The 20,268-nt window shown below is 37.1% G+C and overlaps 1 protein-coding gene across 2 annotated transcripts in view; it reads right to left on the bottom strand.

Moving 5' to 3' along the window:
* Positions 1-226: 226 nt before the first annotated feature.
* The window catches only part of LOC145687413 (uncharacterized), an 85,619-nt gene continuing 65,577 nt past the window's right edge, over positions 227-20,268 (bottom strand). For both annotated transcript variants that reach the window (XM_081760871.1, XM_081760874.1), the window contains exons 3-4: positions 4,133-4,353; positions 227-492 (exon numbers count right to left, since the gene is read on the bottom strand). In XM_081760871.1, coding sequence (XP_081616997.1) covers positions 398-492; positions 4,133-4,353 — 316 coding nt within the window. In that variant the 3' untranslated portion in view covers positions 227-397. The remainder of the gene's footprint in view (positions 493-4,132; positions 4,354-20,268) is intronic.

Raw genomic sequence — 20,268 nt, 5'->3', positions numbered from 1 at the left:
AGATCAAGCATTTTAAACATGTCCTAAAATGCTGTTGTAATTCAATAATATAATACTGGAAACAAACCGGAACACTTCTGAATCGTAAATAACTGAATTCATGGATAATCTGAAGTTTAATACAATCAGAGACAAAATAGCAAAATTTACGCGAGACAAGTGTGGTTCGTGAAATTATTGTAAACCTTACGACTGACACAGTACAAGCAAACATATACACCAAGTATATTTTTTAAAAATAGATTTTATTAATCCAAAACAATCAAGCTTAGAAAAAATACATTATATTTACATTTATACAGACATTTAGTATACATACACACATTTAGATTTGCACAATCATTTTTCAAGCAACTTGTTGAAAGTAATAATATACAAAGAAAATAGTCAATAAATATTACTGTGGCAGGTTTCCAAGTCTACTTAATTCTCCACGCACCATTTTCCCCCAGTTCTCAAATAATATGTTCTTCTGTTCTTCGGAAATCATAACTGAAAAATATAGAAAATTAAAACAACAGATTAGCTTTATTATAACGCAATCTGCATGAAGCGCAATCTTATCAGTAAAGCTTTAGAGAGTTTGTGATGTATTTAAGGAAATCGAATTGAAGGTGCATTGTTATATTCTAGAAACTGTGTACTAGCACATGTCAGTATGTTACATGAATCACAAACCACATTAGCATTTCGTTCTTTGAGTCCACACTGATCCTTTCTTTGAATCTACTTAACCTATATTATTTTCATTAGTGGTCTACAGCAGAGGTGTCTATTTATAACATCAAATTATTTTTTTTAATTATCAAAGTACTTTAAGAAAATAGACCTCTGCTCTTCAGCGTATGCAGTATTTATGCATCTCTAAAAAAAATCATTTAAAAAAATGAAAGAACGACAGAAGTTTACATTTAGAGTTGCAATTAGCGTTGCCACCGCATCCAGTAACACAGAGCAGGGAACTTCTATTTCTTAACAAGGGAAAGAGCACTTATACCTGCATCGCTTCTATCATCCCGTATTGTTTACAAGCAGTTGCAGCCACTTCGGCACCCACTAGTAGACTTCTGTAATAGTTACAAATTTCTCCGCTTGGCAGCGATTGACTCAATCAACCCCTTGGTAGAGTGAGTGAGTGAGTGGCAGGAAGTTGGAAGAGGACAGTGATTAAGAAAACAAAAACTCGGAAAAAGAACCAATACGCGCCCGGTGGTAGTGCATAAAATTGAATTAGAGCGCTGGTGTAACGTTACGGGGCTTTAAAGGGGCAGACAGGTTTGTCATGACTTGTGGAAGGGGGAGATCCGCAAACTCTCCTTTTCTGAATGAAGCCAAATAATTTAAAGTTAATTTTGAGTTTAACGTCCCGTTCAGCAGCGAGGCTGTATGAGACGTGGACCTACTGATGAAAATGGAATCCGAACATGAGCTCCCGCCGGGAATCGAACCCGGGCCTCCCACGTCAAGCCAAATAATGTATTTCAGTGATTTTGTAGGATCGTCCTAGGTATCCATAATAAGTAAAGCAGAGGAATTATCAAAATACATTTTTAAAAATCTGTATTTTAATTTTTTTTTTCTTCAGGTTGATGCAGTTGTTAAAAATGCTTACTGTCTCAAAAACTGACCAATATTGGCTTTTTCTCAAACAAAATGTATTTCCTTTCTTTTAGTATTACCATACCACCCGTAAACTCACTAGATTTCAACATGAACCACCAGAAGGTACGCCTAATGTAAAATTGAAGTATAATGCACTTAACGATGCTCAGATCTGTAACAGACTTCCCATATATCATGCTCCTTCCATTGATTGATTGATTGGGGATAAGAATGCGGATGTCAGGAGCGGGGTCATTTGTCCCCGTCACGATAAAATGAAGAAGGGATAAAAAAAAGGACTGCCGAAATCTGTGACGTAAAAGGCACGCTACAAGAGTAAAATGATGAAAGCTAAAATAATAAATAGAGCTAAAACTAACCACAATAACAATAAAGTAAATATGAAAACAAAGATCAACAAAAGACAAAGATGACAGATAGAACACAACACCTCAGAGAGCGGTATCTAAATGCGCAGCACGAATAAAACTAAGTACAAGAGCAACATTAGAGAAATTATTTTCCAAGTCTTTGTGAAGAGTATGCGGCAGTCCGACATGTTCTCTGAAATCTCAGTATTCAGGACACATGCTTCTTCCAATCTCTCCCAGTTGAGAAATTTAGAGTTAATCTCTCATTAATATTTTTCACTGCCGTACAAGTAGCTTTTAATCTAGGAAATAATTTGCAACAATAAAAGAATGATATCAGGGATTTTAACCATAATAATCTTATCGTATACAGAAGTCCAAACAATCTTGTTATGCCTAATCGGTGTCTTAATTTTGTTTTCAAATTCACCAATTTAAAAACTCGTCACATTGTAGTCTTGAAAGGAGGAAGACTCAATAAACAAATGTACATGTAATACGGTCTACAGAATAATTAGTAAATGAAATCAAACCAACATTGATAGTTGCATTCATTACTTAGAATCGCGGTACGTGTTTTCTTTTCTACGTGGAAATATACTTCGAACACTCACAAGGAAGAAGAGAAATTCCAGTAGTTTCTAATTCACGGTAATTTCCATTGATAGAAAACTGAAAAGATGTCTCGAAAGAGAAGGAATTTAAATTTTACACTTTTTTTTTTTTTTATACATAGAGCAGCGTATAAAAATACATGGTCACTGAAAAATGAATGTGTCCTATATAAATATTTAAAAAAAAAAGGTTAACAAATTTATTTATTTTAAAAATAAATGAATAAATCTCTCAGCTAATATAACTTAGTAACGATAGACACTGCTAAGTTAACATTTTTGCCAGCTCCAATATGACGTAACTAATTGTAATTCATTCAGTTCCTTTATATCATCTTTTTCTTTATTATTTTACTGGTCCCCGAAATGTATTTGCAAGCTGATTTGCCGCGAAGTTATCATTACGCCACTGATGAGATATGGAATTTAATGCTTTTCAAGTAAGAGGATGAATCATTGTTTAACAATTAGCCATATGGGAAGGACGGGGTACACAAAATACACGTTACTATAAATCTCAAGGTTTGTAATATGCTTCAAATATGCTCCTTTCACATCGGTACATGCTAAATGATCGTTTTCACGCTTCAAATGTGTTTTAATGGACAGATATAACTTGTGTATGGTCATACAACCCGGGCAAAATGCCTGTATATGCAATCAGAAGTTAAGTATGTGTTGTACGGCACGACTGCTTTATCAAGTGCCAGAGTAAGGTTTACCTAATACGAACTTAGGCATTTTTGCGTAGTTTTTCGTTCAATGTCATTTCATTAGTTTTCTGCAGTTTTATGTTTACGGTAGTAATAGTTGTATGATTTTTAATTTTCTTTCTCTTTCTTCATTTTGGTGTATTCTGCTTACTGATACGTTAAGTAGTGCTATTTACATTCCTTAATGTAGATTAACACATTTAATGTGAGCTTCTGGTAAATTCGTTGAGTTGATTTTGAGTTTAATGTCCCTTTTATCAGTGAGACTATATGAGAAAAGACCTACTGATTAACGTGAGGCTATATGAGACGGGACCTACTGATTAACGTGAGGCTATATAAGACGGGACCTACCATATGAGCTCCCGCCGGGAATCGTACCCGGGTCTCCCACGCCAAAGGCGCGTACACTAACTGCTTAGCCACGAAGAAGCTCATTCTGGTAAATTAATGACAAATAAAATGAATATATTAATTTTTGCAATATAAACTGCCACTTGTAAATGACGCTATTTTTCAAATTTATTTTCCTATTTTCGGTGTTTTATTTTGTTATAACTGCCAGTCTTTAGTTAATAATGTAATTTAAAAGTGTCAAAGATGAAAGAAGAATAGATAAAATCTCATCCACAAATACTAATACTTTTCTTAAAGTAAGACAGTACATATAATATTGATTGTGTACTTGCCTTGTTTTCCTCTTGTGCATACTTGTGTTACGTTGTTTCATATTTTTATAAGAATGCATGCATTTAAGAAATAGTAAGGCAAGTACACAATACTGAGCTACAAATAAACAAAATAAATCAGGGTTGTTTTAGAAATTACTTACAATCAGGATCTGTTTGTACTAAATCCCTGATAACCTCATCAGTTTTGAGGTTTTCGCTTGAGCTTCCTAAATGTGAACTGAAGTCCTCATCGCCAATATCAATCAATATGTCTTTCAAAGAATCAGTTTGAAGATCATGAGATTCAACGCTTCTCTGTATTTTACTTTTCATTTTCTCCTTGAACTCATTTCCCAGAATTTCCACCATTTGGGCCTTCATTCTTTAATGAAAGAAAACAAGAAAAACGTTTATGTTTAGTGAAATATTACCAAATAAAACTTAACTATTAATAAATATTGCATAATTGGCAAAGCTCTACTAAAATTATTACAAATTTTGACATTCTGTTATTTCATTATAGCATTACGAGTTATTGTAAAACGCCACTCAACTAGAAAGTTGCTTCGAAGTTAAACACACGAACGACTGACAAAATAATATGAATGCTTTTAATAATTATAGTATTTTACATACATACATATTATATATATATATATATATATTCATGTACAAATTGAGGCTATGACTACCGAGAATATTAATTTTCTCGTTTCCCATCCAACTTCAAACGGGTGACTCGTGTAGAGGCCAGTCACCGATCAGCTAATCATGTTGCTTGAAAGTTATTAACGATATACGATTTCGACAATTGTGTATGAATACGCAAACTTGCATGACTTCATTGTAATTGCTCTAAAGAAGACTATCGAAAGAAAATTATTGTCAGCTCATGTAAAAATATCTGAATTGTTATGGTTATATTATCTACATGTTTTAAGAAGAATGATACAAAAAATAACGGGAAAACTTTCTTGAATCCTTTGCATAGCTCAGAAAGGGAAAAGACGACTCAAAAAGAACACAGAGATGTACAGATTAACGATCTGGGTGCCACCAGATAATAATTAAAATTACGTCTCTTCGTCCAGATCGCCTCTAAATGAATCCAAAGCTCTTACATTTTTTTTCCTGTCCACCAAAGTACGGATTTATAATGTGGGTGCAAACATGAACATGGCAATAAATGCAATATAAACGATTCCAATTATTACCATTCTCTTTTGTTTGGTAAGCTTACACAGGTTTGCTTTGTGAACCACAGAGAAATGTAAGGATCAGAAGGCGCAGGCAAGCGAGTAACACTGAGGAGTAGAATGCCGAAGAAGTACGGGGCGGGCGCTATACGCAATCATATTTTAGGTAAAATTATAGTGTGTCCCAAAAGTAATGGTAAAAAAAAAAAAAAAAAAAAAAAAAAAAAAGAAACCACAGATTCCTGGCACCAAAACAAGACAATAAAGTTTATATGACCTATAGTCCGGAAGTGGACAGGGGCGGAGCTAGACAGCTTCGAATATGGAGGGAAAGGAACTTGCCAACTTACAAAACCGCATTGAAGATGCGTGTGAACAGTTACGCAATACAACGGAAGTGAAGGAATACATTCGAAACTCACGATTAGCACGTTGCATAGACATGGTAGGACAGCACTTGAACATTTTCTGTAGGTACGTTCATTGTTAACACGTACAACCTAGTAGTTTGTAGTGCTGATCTGTGTAAGATACTACGTTACAAATAAAGTACGTCGTTGTTTATTCTGCTTGTTCTTTCATTGCTTTACACGACTAGTTATACTTGTTCTTATTTCTACCCTCTATCTGCAAGTTTCTATATGGTATACCACCTTCCATTGCCGCCTGATAGCATGCAACCATGCTAAGTGGTCTTTGCTTTGACCCCCATTGTAGTTGTGCGTGCAATTGTGCGACGAAGAGCAACTTTTTTTCTGTATGGTTTACATCTATATTTGACTGTTTCAATACCCCTGCCGTACAGACATTCGGTGAATTCCTAAATGACGTATGAGGGATCTCTGGTGCAGTTATTTAACATGTCAAGATTATCTTCATGTATTTATGAACCCCCTTCCTAGCTCCTATCATTATTCCGCTGGCAGCTGTGACGTTTCTTTCCTCCCACATTCGAAGCTGACTAGCACCGCCCCTGTCTACTTCCGGACTATAGGTCATATAAACTTTTTTTCTTGTTTTGGCGCCAGAAATCTGTGGTTTCATTTTTTTTACTATTACTTTTGGGACACCCTGTATATATAGGTTGGATAAAAGTAGCGGCAACACTATTCTCATGTTAGATAGCTGTGTCTCAGTGCTACAACACTTCCGTACCTGATATGGGAATGAGACGAAGAAATGTGGCGAGTGGTAACGACTGTGTTATTCGGCCAAAAGCAGCAGTGTTATAGAAGGGGAAAGTGGAAATGACATAACAGTATGTTTCGAAAAGATTACAACGTGCGTACAGTAAGATTGAAGTAGCACGTAAGAACAGTGCACAATGATGTTTTCAGGTACCTCAGGACGACCTTTTAGTCAAAATGAAGGAACCACTTCGCGGGAAGCACAACGACTAGTGATGTGAGTGGAAAATTTTTCATATTTTTCCGTCAAATTTTCCATTCTAAACAAATATCGGTGATCAAGTAACAATTCCTCATTAACCATAAAATTGATTGAATTCATGTATAGAAATATTAAAAAGTGAAAGATCGTTTAAAGAATCTGAAAATTTTCATGGCTCAGAAAATTTCCAGTACTATGTTGGAATAACTGAATACCTATTTTATATGATAATTGTTACATAATGTAGTGAATAAAAATTAATTTCTATAATATTTTCAATATTAGTTGAGTTACTTTAGCTAAATATTGGAGTTTTGTATAATCAATATCTTAGAGTAGATATTTTGTATTGTAATACTACCATCATTAGTAAAGCCCGGAATTAATGGCGAAATAAAAGCCCGAAAATAGCTGGCAAAATTGCAAAACAAACACCCAAAAATGACAGGTAAAACAGCAAAATAAATAAACAAGCAATCACGAACTTCAGGGAAAAAATAGATAATAAAGTATGTAAAAGCTATAATAGGCTATAATTCGTTTACTAATCGAATAAAATGCTTCATTTTGCACTTTGTACTTAAATTCTGGAAATTTGCGCAACCCGTGAGGGGACGACATCTAACAATTCATTCGCCATTCTTCAGTCATAACAATGAAACAATAATTAAAAACATTATCACATTTTATTCACACGCGGTTACATTAGCACAAACATTCAATGCACAAGAAATACTAAAGTAAAGTAATTTTACACTACACTAGCAGTTTATTTTCACTTACGAAACGTTTTTCATATTTTTGTTCTCTGAAATTATTAACATCTTTTTAAGATTTTCAAAGAAAAGACTTCGTCTCCTGTCAGAAAGAATTCGCTTCAGATGTGAAAATGATCTTTCCACATCTACAGATGTCACTGGAGCATACTTGGGCCATGTAATTTGCTAAGGATCCATGTCACTGTGAACAATTGTATCAGCATCACCTTCCGTAACACTAGCGATATCCTTCAATTTTTCCAAATCGGGATTAGCACTTACAAAACGATCACACTTACGCCGAATGTACTCGCCCTTGTCATCAGGTACAACACTCAGATCGTTGAGAGTATTATTGAAGATTTTCAGAGAACTAGCGAGAGTCTGTTCTTTCTTTTCAAGCTTGGCAATAGCATCTGATAACTTTGCAAACTGTGTTGCAATGAAGAATCAGTCCTTTTCAAGGAATTCTTCTTAAGCAAACTTTGAGCAACCTTAATTGAAGACGCATCACCCTCATCAAAAATGATACTTTTGATGGGTTCAAAGTTGTTAGCATAATAGAGAACAGTTGTAATCCATGTACCCCATCTCGTTAAGACAGACTGTGGTGGAAGCGGAAGTTCAGGGGCTAATTCGCGAAACGCACATGTTCGCGAGGGAGCTTTCAGAAATACCCTTTTCACATTTGACACAAGGAGGTCAACGTCAGGAAAATAAGAACGAACTTCCTCTGCAATTCTATGTAGCGCGTGCACCAGACAGGTGACATGCAGCATACGTAGGAATAGAACCTCAAGGGCTTTTGCTGCACTTTTCATGTGTGCAGCTCCGTCCGTCGTATTTTACACATTGGCCACAGAATACTCAGCGATTTTGTAAAAACCTGTGCAATTGCCGTGCCATTTACTGTTTCCAGACTTCTGATCCAATCACAAATGTTTGTGTGCCTTCTTCCCCTCCCAAAGTTCCAATTACAACGTTGGCAATGGAAAATCCTAGAATATCGCAAGTTTCATACATTGAAATCCATATATTTTTGTCAGCAACAGTTTTACGGATATCATCAATAGTTCTGCTGTACGCGCTACCAACGTAAGTCTTTCTCAAAGATGATTCACTTGGAACTTTTTGTTTTGTGTATTTCTCGAGAAAGTTTCTAAAGGAAACATTTTCTAACTTTCATAAAGAAATGTACGCGAAGCGAGATTCGTGACTGTTTCAAGAAGATTTTGAACCTTTTCACCAGCTGATTTACGTGTCCTTGCAGAATTGTGTTTTGCAGTGCTTATATGGTGTGTACAAAATAACGCTTTTCAGCGGAAACCACAGTTTCACATAATTTACATAACAGTACAGAACAGTCTGTTGAAAACACAGTACGCCCGAACTCACTCACAAATTTTTCCGATTTCTGTTGCCTAGAAAGACCAACTTTCGGCATCTTGAAATACTGAAACGCACATAAATACCAGTTCTGTATCACGCCTAAGATTCACAATAACTGCCCACCTGGCTACTTCTTGAAAGTAAGCATATTCGTTTGTCATACCAAGAACCAAACACTGCTTCAAAATTCCAAGAACTGAATACGCACTAGCATCCCCGCCCCTCCACTTGTCATATTCCAACGGAAATAGACCAGTTATCAGACACCGAGATCGCTTAGACAGATAAGGGCGACTCAGATCTGTGGTATGCTGTCATTCATGTGTAAAGAGTAGTGGAAGAGAAAACCTGTGACAATGGCAGCAAATTGCTTCTAAATTGTGAAATATCCTGAAAATATTATGAAAATTGCAATAATGGCACTTATGGCATTTTGCCATTAATTCCGGGTTTTAATTATTACGTATAAAAATGTATTAAAAATAATAACTATTCGATAGAACAAGTACATATATAACAAAAAAGAAATATATATATATATATATATTTTTTATTTTGCAAATTAAAATGAAATTACTACTTGCTTTTAGAATGCAGCGTTAATAGCGCAGCTTTTTACGTTTCTTTTATTACTTTGTTGGAAGAAAAACTATACAAGTCAGCTTGTTTATTAGTTACATTTTACTTTCTCTTCTGAATGAATATATGAATAAATAAATGTTTATTTCCAGAAGATGTTCAGTATTTGTTTCCATGTGTTACTTAAACTGAAATTTTGGGTAGTCAAAAATTTCCAGTAGATACTTTATATTATCTCTACTTATTTTTTACTTTAAAAAAAAAAAATAAGTAAATAAATAAATAAATAAAATGAATGAATGTAATGTTGTAATTGACTATTTTGTGTTTTTGTATGATGTTCCCTTTCCTTGAGATTACATGCTATGTTGAATGTATCATTGACTAGTGACACCGAACCTACTGGGCCCGTATGGGCTCGTCATCAACAGTCACTGATACACTCACCAAGCCAATCATCTACGGAAAATAGAACTCAAATTTGGCCCGAAATATAAAGCTTCCAAACTCTCTTCCATCTCGACTCACAGTCCGATATCCAGGCCTGCAGTTCATCATCCACATCCCATCCGGAAATAGGTTGTGAACCACGACTACAGACACAGGACACCGACCTCCGAGTGGAGCTGGCACTGAGCACAAAGAAGATCTTGATGTTGTCTGTGAAAGCCCTATCTGAATTTGGGAAAAAAAAAAAAAAAATCTCGAAACAGAATTTTGTAATTAAAAAAAAAAATCCAAACTAAGATTTTGATAGAAACTGATTAAAATAAGAAATTTCTACAGATTCGGTTGTTTTCAACTCGGTCACACTAAGGAAAGTCTCTTCCCTGAATTTCACAGCTATTTCATTTCCCCAGCAAACTTATTCTGTACATACTGCTCTCTGTTTTGATCATGCTTCGCATGCATACCAAAAACATCGACTACATATTTCTACGACTTCTTAAAATTACAAGCTAATTAGATTTCGTATTCGAAAAGAAAGATGCATTCACGGCTAGTAAGTTTATTCTTTCCAAAATATTCATGAATGTATTATTGGACAAAATATTCATTAACAGGAAAATATTTTTTACATTGAACTGACATACCCATCTAAATAAAATTAATAAAATCGATTTCTATACTTTTCAGAGCCGAAACATTCTTTACTTTTGCTCATATTCTCGAAATATTCATATTCTTTTAATATTCATTTAATATTCTTGCCTTCTAGAACATTGACATTGTATCGACACGCAAAACAGACAAAAGGACACAATAGAAAATACAAAACACTACTGAAAAATAATAACTTCACTGCCTACATGTTGTGGTTAGCTTATTTTGCTTCTGTTTACATATTCTTTGGTGCTTACACTCCTCCGTGCATCGAGATTGTGGCCGGCGTAGAGGATTTACGCTCTTCGCGACCTCTTTCAGCTCGGACCCACATGACAATCTAGCACAGGCAAAACATTCATGTACATATTGACATCACACTTAAACCTAAAGCCCTAATCTAACTAATCTAACTTAACCTAGACAAGCATATATATATTTAAAAAAAAAAAATCACACATATATTTCATAAAGCACCATACTTATTTCGCATTTATATTCTGTTTTGTTTTGCTACCACAATCCTGCCGAAGACGCAGTGGTTATTTTCGCATCAGTGTCGCTCTGAATATATTGACTTTCTTAAAAAAAAGAAGGAAAAAGATATTTACTAGTAATTAACAAAATTGCAATTTCTAACTTGATGGGTATCAGAATTTTAAAATATTACGTAGGTTTAGCCTACTGATGAAAGTTTTCAGTTATCGGTACGCAAGATGCATGTACCCTTGCACTTGACAGTAGCCGTGAAACTGACACTTGTTTACATCTTCAACATTCATAATCATTCTGTTTCAAAACCAAAGAAAACATGCCAAAATAAATAAAAGTTGAATTTTGAGCAGAATTACCGAAAATGAATACTTTCTAGATTTTGGGGAATCTAAAACATCTTTTCATCACTGGGGAAAAAGTGTGTGTGGTACACACATTTTCTTGAGATTACAACAATCGCTCTGTGCTGAGATTTTAGCTTTCGTTTCCCCCCCATCGAATGAAAACACGATGTCACATTGCCTGAATCTACATGTGTGCGGCGTTGAGGGAAACTTTACGAACTTAATGCTTCATATTACGAATATTACAATTGCACCAGAAAATATATTCACACATGTTTGTCAGAACAAGGAAATTTTGCAGCCAAATACCTGGATTGAGTTTCACTTTCACTATTCCTTACTTACATGAATCCTCTTCTTCACAGCGACTGAACGGATATATTAATAACAAAAAAAAGTTCCTGACGACTATTCCACCCGAGATTTCTGGGAAACTCGTAAAACGTGGTCTCAAAAACAGTTTTAGGATACTAACTCCTACAGCACCTATCCAGAAAGAAGCATCGAGCGTGGCTTGACTTCTTCTTCCTCGATGTCTGCACCACTACTCAACGTTCTCTCTCATTCACCGTCTCCTCTGGCTTCTCTTAGGTTCTCTGGCTGATCGAGAACGCAAAATTTGCTAAGGAGCTCATTCCATAACACTAGACATTTACAGGCTAGTATCCATTATGTTATACGAAGTCACTTCACAATTGGACTATTTCTGAATTAATAATCTGTTGAAACACCAAACACCGTACGTTTATCTCTTCTGACAATTTTCAATATTCGCCAAAACGAAGAATTTAACACAATTTAACGTGAACACAAATTATTCCACTTTTCTGCAGACGTTAAACACTGCACGTCTGACTCCTGAAATGGCTGACGCCGTAAGACAAAGAGTTACAAGAAGATGATCCCTAATTGGAAGATAATCATGACGTAATGATCGGATGATAGGCTTCTGTGTGAAGATCAAAGAAAACCGAAATCTCAGCCGCAGCTGTGATTGTGGATTATCCAATCAGATAATTTTACTTCGAAACAAAGAGATGCACCAAGAAGAAATTATGGCTGACTTTATTAATTTGGAATTTTGAAGAAGATTTTACGAAATAAAATTTTTAGCTTTCTTGTGAAGATTCCCTATGCCGAAATATGAATAGAAATGAACTGAAAACCATTGAAAAAGCTGAAATATACACTTATTTGTCTAAAATAATAATATATTCATGAATAAATGCGTAAAATATATAAAATATAATTAATAATCATGTAATCCTCATATACTATCTATTGAAACGCTCTGTTTTACTGAAATTACGCAAAATTCTCGACCTACTGTTCTTCCACTATAAAATAAAAGTTTCTCTTACACTCTAAATAAATTTTAAAATTTTCCTACCAACATACAAGGTGCTCAAAAGCATCGGGCCATGTTACGTTATGCTGGGCATAAGGTAACATCCTCCGGGAGCTTCGGAGAAAAAAAAAAATCTGAACTTATGAGTTCTTCTTAAGTTGTTTTTTTTTTTTTTTTTTTTGTTACTACTAAATTACTAGACTATACAAGATAAAACATCCTTTTTTTTTTCTAATTACAACTATACATTCTAATCAATCCTAATCTAACCTTAACCTATAAACTAAGTTTTCTTTCTCTTTTTTTTTTTTTTTTCATCCTTCTAATAATTCCTTTCTTTTCTCTTCTGAGCAGCGAAACAGTTTCAGATTGTCAAAACTCTGAACTCCTATGTTTTCTCCCTTCAGAGTTTGCAATCTCGCCGAATTTCGAGATAAAGATACCACTTGGTAAGGTCCGACGTATGTGTGCATAAATTTAGCAAACACCTTTTTGGGTATTGACGATATATGATGAGTTTTCACCATCACCAAAGAACCTTCTGTGACGATGTCTTGCTGTTTCCGCAGCTTTCTCTCCTTCTTCGGTTCTGCTGCCGGAACAGAAACTACAAATTTCTTGTCTTCATTTACTTGCACCGTTTCTTTGGGCCAAATGAAGTTCTCTCAACTGATCGAATTTTTCCAGTAACTCCGGAGAGTATTCAATCTTTCGGTCCTTTTTCAGAAGATCATAAAATGGAGCTGTTAACCCCGCAAAGTCAGGAAAATGTCGCTTTCGCCATCCCACGAGACCAAGAAATCTTCGTAACGCTTTCTTAGTCCGCGGCAGAGGAAAGTGACGGATGGCCTCGTTACTTTTTGGATTAATTTTGACTGAAGATCCTGAAATTATGTGGCCAAGAAAAGGAATTTGTGATTGAAGGAAATTACACTTTTGAAAATTGAGCGAAAGATTTGCCGAACGAAGAGTTTCAAAGACCTTTTCCAAATGCTGAAAATGTTCGTCAATAGATGATGAAAAACAAAGGACGTCATCAAGATAGACAATGAGAAAGTTTTTGAAAGGTTCTAGGCCGAAAAAAGTATGCATGATTGACTGGAAAACTGCTGGAGATGATTTCAAACCCATGGTTAGACGTGTCATTTGATACTGACGACCTTTGTAAATGAAACTGACGTATTTGTAAGAGTCTGGATGGATCGGGACACTGTGATATGACTGCGTACAGTCCAATGAGGTGAAAATGGTTGCACCACTGACTCGTGCGATTAGATCAGAGATCGGTTCGACTTGAATCTTTGGTGCAATCACACGCTCATTGATACCACGCAAATCAACTACAGGCCTTAGCTCTCCAGACGCCTTACGCACAATATGAACAGGGCATCTGTAAGGTGAAGGACCTTCTATGATGATTCCGAGTTTCAACCATTTGTCCAGCACTTGCTCAAATTCTTTCTGGAGGTGAACAGGTACAGGATACAACTTTCCTACCACGGGAACGTCGTCTGAAAGCTGTATTCTATACGGCTCAACCTTCACGACTCTGGGATTCTCTGTAAAAAGACAACGAAACCTGATCAACAAAGAAAATAAACGATTCCTAGAATCCGAATCCAAATCAGTTCTCTGAGAAACAAAATTTTGAATATCTTCTTTCGAAATAGCTGGTTGGTACAAAGAGTCTTCCTCTTCATCTGATGATACTTCCGCAACTGTGACTCGACAACAATGCTGCTTTTCCATGTTGATGGAGATGGTCTGACCAGAATCAGTCTCAAGAGAGACTTCTTTCGTTTTACAATTTAGAAGAACATGATACCGAATGAAAAAAGGAAAACCTAGAATGCAATCTGTTTTCAATTTCTGAATCACATAGACTGGAACCTCGAAAACGTAACCTTGAATCGTGAAATTTAGAATCTGAAAACCCTTGACTTGAAAAGATTCGTCTCCTGCAAAACCTCGTAATGAAATGTTGGATTTTGGACGAAGTTTAGCTGACGGATAAATCTCCTTGATCCTCCTCCAAACGTCTCCAGACAACAAATTCGTGTCCGCTCCAGAATCCAGAATGCAAACTAGAGTTAGACTTCCAACTGAACAACTTAACGTAGGCGAAGGATACGTTAGAAGGATACCCTTTCCCGCACTGGAGTCACACTCCTTCTCGTCGATCACGAAACGAATCGAGAACAGAGGCGTGCCCAATTTTGTTTCCCGATTTTCGGAATCTGCCAAAACATTGAATTTTGAATTTGGAAGGTTAGAATTAAAATCGAACGAGGTTGTTACCAAATTGGAATTTTGACTACTCGCTAACCGATCTTGTTCTTTCTGGGGAGTTGAGGAATCCACATCGCAGTCCACACTCTCCCCTAATGAGGGCTGCGATACGCATTTCCCAAACTATTCCCGTTCGTTTCCGGTGGCTGAGCCATCGTAGGTACGAATGTCGTGTATTGCGGAGGCCATCCAGTGGACATCGCCATGTTCACTCCCGGGGAAGAAGTGGACGTGGGAGCCGCCACTCCCCCTCCAGGAAGTAAATTCGGCGCGTATCCCGGATAGGCTTGCGCTCCTGCTGAGTTCATCGCGTCTGGCGCGCATGTCTGAGATGTACCCCGCGGATACCCATAACTCATCGCTGCTGGATAGTAGCGTTGGTTGTACCCATACGGAGCATTCCGATTTCCATTACCATCTCTTACCCAATTCGGTCTTCCTTGATTGGGCCATGGTCTTCGAGACTGAAAATTCCTTCTTCGACCCCGGTTTCCGGAAAATCGGTCATCTCCTTTGCCATTGGAACTTCCTTCCTTCCTCTTGCTTTCGTCTTCCTCCGTCTGAGACGAAGTATCTTTGGTGGTTTGTTTCCCTGACTTTTCTGTCTTTTTGACGACTTTCGCCTGACGCACCTGAAAGCGTCTAAACTTCTTGTCCGTGACCGGTTCACTAGGCTCTGGATGTCCCTCTATCTCAGCTATTTTCACCATAAGGTGTTGAATGTTCTTTGGCTCAACAGCCCTCAACAACTTGGCATCACCAGCTGGTAAGCAATCCAAGACTATCTCAATCAGTTCGGTTTCATCCGGGTGTTGTGCCACAGCATAATATTCTGCTACAATTTTCCACGCGAAGTCCGTTAATCGGCTGTACTTCGCTCGATCGTATTTCATTCCCTGAATGAACTTCTTTTGCAACCTCTCCATTCTCGCCGAAAAATAGTGTTCTCGGAACAAACGCACAAAATCCGCATAACTATTAATGTCTTGACATACAGTCTGGAACCATGTCTTGGCCCCAGCTGTTAAGCAACAAGGTACCAAGGTTAGACGTTCGTGTTCTGATGCCGAAATTACCTTAAAAGTTTGTTCCAAATTTTCTAGAAATGTTCTAGCCAAACCGTATTCACCAGAAAATGTAGGTAAGTGATTTAGTTCAGAAAGTCTTAAATTTAGCGTTCGCTTGCCAAAGCCTTCCTCGCTTCTACTGGGGTTCACGGGAGAATTGTGGCCAACGACGGGGCTCTTTGCACCCAAATGATTTTGACCGAAAATGGAATAGTGTTGGTAATTTTGTCCAGAAATTAAGTTGTCTGGCATTGATACCACCGCGTGACCACATATTCCCTCCTGAACTCCAGCACACGAAGGAGTCATGTCTGCTACACTACTAGAGGACACCACATGGTTCAACCGACAACTAGGATTGGAAAATCCTGACACCTCAGGCGAAACTAACAATGGATTCGACCTCCTGGACAACGCCTGACAACCTATTGTCTCAACACAGGACGTATGTGACTTGTTTAAGTTCAACGTACGTGTAGATAATTCAAAGGGAAGGACATTTGTGCCGTGAATGTCGGTCGGCTGACAGACAGAGACAGTCACCGTGGGAACAGTACGAGTCTCCCCAACTGAAGAGACCGGTACATCCACTTGGATGTCTGACTCGGTCCCGTCAGACTCGATTTCATCACCGACAACAAAGTCTCGCGCTCGTTTACGACTACACCGTTTATCTTTTCTTTGGTTTTGTTTTCCCTCTAACGTCTGAATCCTGGCTTCAAGTGCCTGACACGACCTTTGGGTACTGAGTTCGAGATGTGAGAACTCCTTTGTCAAGTCGTCACATCGTCGATTCTGCGCTTCAACCGATAACCGGAGACTTTCCTCAACGGCATCTACCCGCGCGTCTATTTTATTCTGATAGTTCCCAACAGAGGTATATAAATCGCGAACTTCCGACCTAACAGCCTCTACGTCTTCGTTCACATGGGCTACTTTTTCATTAATTGTTTGTAACAATTCAAATTTTACATTATCGAATTTTTCATTCATTGCCTGAAAGTTACTATTAATGTCCTGGAATTTACTGTCAACCTTTTCGAATTTTTCATTTAGGGTTACAGTTAAAGTTTGACTGAAGCGTTCCATCATGGCCGCAAAGTCTGTTAATTGTACATTTGGACCGGAAGCTACGTTTCCTCGACTTCCTTCCTCCTTGTCAGAATTGTTCGGACTACCCCGCGTTCCACGTTCGCCTTCATCACTCTCAGTTTCCGGAGATTTCGGCAGTGGCAACACTGTCACCTGCTTCGCCAGGCAAGGCTTACATAGCCACGGCTCACTACTTTTGTCTAACTCCTGCACTTGTTCATCTGACAATCCATAACATTGGGCATGTACCCATCTAAAACAGCTGTCACAATAAACACTAAACCCTGCAATTTCATCAGAACAGCATATGTATTCACTCGGATGACGAGATTCGTTACTTGATCTGCTACCCACAGACATTTCCACTTTCATGAAGGTTGTTTCCCACAACATCACGCACATACAGATTCAGAAGTGACCATGTTTCATTCAATGTAGCGATTGTCGTAATGATCCCCATTACAAATACTCTGTTGTGATTGTTTGTTTTCCTTAGCGCTCGCGTAGGATTGAAACAACAGAAATCCTGGATAAGGGGTCGCCATTTTTTACTTTAAAAAAAAAAAAATAAGTAAATAAATAAATAAATAAAATGAATGAATGTAATGTTGTAATTGACTATTTTGTGTTTTTGTATGATGTTCCCTTTCCTTGAGATTACATGCTATGTTGAATGTATCATTGACTAGTGACAACCGAACCTACTGGGCCCGTATGGCTCGTCATCAACAGTCACTGATACACTCACCAAGCCAATCATCTACGGAAAATAGAACTCAAATTTGGCCCGAAATATAAAGCTTCCAAACTCTCTTTCCATCTCGACTCACAGTCCGATATCCAGGCCTGCAGTTCATCATCCACATCCCATCCGGAAATAGGTTGTGAACCACGACTACAGACACAGGACAACCGACCTCCGAGTGGAGCTGGCACTGAGCACAAAGAAGATCTTGATGTTGTCTGTGAAAGCCCTATCTGAATTTGGGACAAAAAAAAAAAAATCTCGAAACAGAATTTTGTAATTAAAAAAAAATCCAAACTAAGATTTGATAGAAACTGATTAAAATAAGAAATTTTCTACAGATTCGGTTGTTTTCAACTCGGTCCACCACTAAGGAAGTCTCTTCCCTGAATTTCACAGCTATTTCATTTCCCCAGCAAACTTATTCTGTACATACTGCTCTCTGTTTTGATCATGCTTCGCATGCATACCAAAAACATCGACTACATATTTCTACGACTTCTTAAAATTACAAGCTAATTAGATTTCGTATTCGAAAAGAAAGATGCATTCACGGCTAGTAAGTTTATTCTTTTCCAAAATATTCATGATGTATTATTGGACAAAATATTCATTAACAGGAAAATATTTTTTACATTGAACTGACATACCCATCTAAATAAAATTAATAAAATCGATTTCTATACTTTTCAGAGCCGAAACATTCTTTACTTTTGCTCATATTCTCGAAATATTCATATTCTTTTAATATTCATTTAATATTCTTGCCTTCTAGAACATTGACATTGTATCGACACGCAAAACAGACAAAAGGACACAATAGAAAATACAAAACACTACTGAAAAATAATAACTTCACTGCCTACATGTTGTGGTTAGCTTATTTTGCTTCTGTTTACATATTCTTTGGTGCTTACACTCCTCCGTGCATCGAGATTGTGGCCGGCGTAGAGGATTTACGCTCTTCGCGACCTCTTTCAGCTCGGACCCACATGACAATCTAGCACAGGCAAAAACATTCATGTACATATTGACATCACACTTAAACCTAAAGCCCTAATCTAACTAATCTAACTTAACCTAGACAGAGCATATATATATTTAAAAAAAAAAATCACACATATATTTCATAAAGCACCATACTTATTCGCATTATATTCTGTTTTGTTTTGCTACCACAATCCTGCCGAAGACGCAGTGGTTATTTTCGCATCAGTGTCGCTCTGAATATATTGACTTTCTTAAAAAAAAGAAGGAAAAAGATATTTACTAGTAATATAACAAAAATTGCAATTTCTAACTTGATGGGTATCAGAATTTTAAATATTACGTAGGTTTAGCCTACTGATGAAGTTTTCAGTTATCGGTACGCAAGATGCATGTACCCTTGCACTTGACAGTAGCCGTGAAACTGACACTTGTTTACATCTTCAACATTCATAATCATTCTGTTTCAAAAACCAAAGAAAACATGCCAAAATAAATAAAAGTTGAATTTTGAGCAGAATTACCGAAAATGAATACTTTCTAGATTTTGGGGAATCTAAAACATCTTTTCATCACTGGGAAAAAGTGTGTGTGGTACACACATTTTCTTGAGATTACAACAATCGCTCTGTGCTGAGATTTTAGCTTTCGTTTCCCCCCCATCGAATGAAAACACGATGTCACATTGCCTGAATCTACATGTGTGCGGCGTTGAGGGAAACTTTACGAACTTAATGCTTCATATTACGAATATTACAATTGCACCAGAAAATATATTCACACATGTTTGTCAGAACAAGGAAATTTTGCAGCCAAATACCTGGATTGAGTTTCACTTTCACTATTCCTTACTTACATGAATCCTCTTCTTCACAAGCGACTGAACGGATATATTAATAACAAAAAAAAGTTCCTGACGACTATTCCACCACCCGAGATTTCTGGGAAACTCGTAAAACGTTGTCTCAAAAACAGTTTTAGGATACTAACTCCTACAGCACCTATCCAGAAAGAAGCATCGAGCGTGGCTTGACTTCTTCTTCCTCGATGTCTGCACCACTACTCAACGTTCCTCTCTCATTCACCGTCTCCTCTGGCTTCTCTTAGGTTCTCTGGCTGATCGAGAACGCAAAATTTGCTAAGGAGCTCATTCCATAACACTAGACATTTACAGGCTAGTATCCATTATGTTATACGAAGTCACTTCACAATTGGACTATTTCTGAATTAATAATCTGTGAAACACCAAACACCGTACGTTTATCTCTTCTGACAATTTTCAATATTCGCCAAAACGATGAATTTAACACAATTTAACGTGAACACAAATTATTCCACTTTTCTGCAGACGTTAAACACTGCACGTCTGACTCTGAAATGGCTGACGCGTAAGACAAAGAGTACAAGGAAGATGATCCCTAATTGGAAGATAATCATGACGTTATGATCGGATGATAGGCTTCTGTGTGAAGATCAAAGAAAACCGAAATCTCAGCCGCAGCTGTGATTGTGGAT

The sequence above is a fragment of the Thermobia domestica genome, chromosome 1, assembly GCF_964235325.1.
Source record: "Thermobia domestica chromosome 1, izTheDome1.hap1.1, whole genome shotgun sequence".
Classification (NCBI taxonomy): Eukaryota; Metazoa; Arthropoda; class Insecta; order Zygentoma; family Lepismatidae; genus Thermobia; species Thermobia domestica.
The sequence above is the reverse complement of the archived record's forward strand: the minus strand, read 5'-3'. Positions and strand labels throughout refer to the sequence as shown.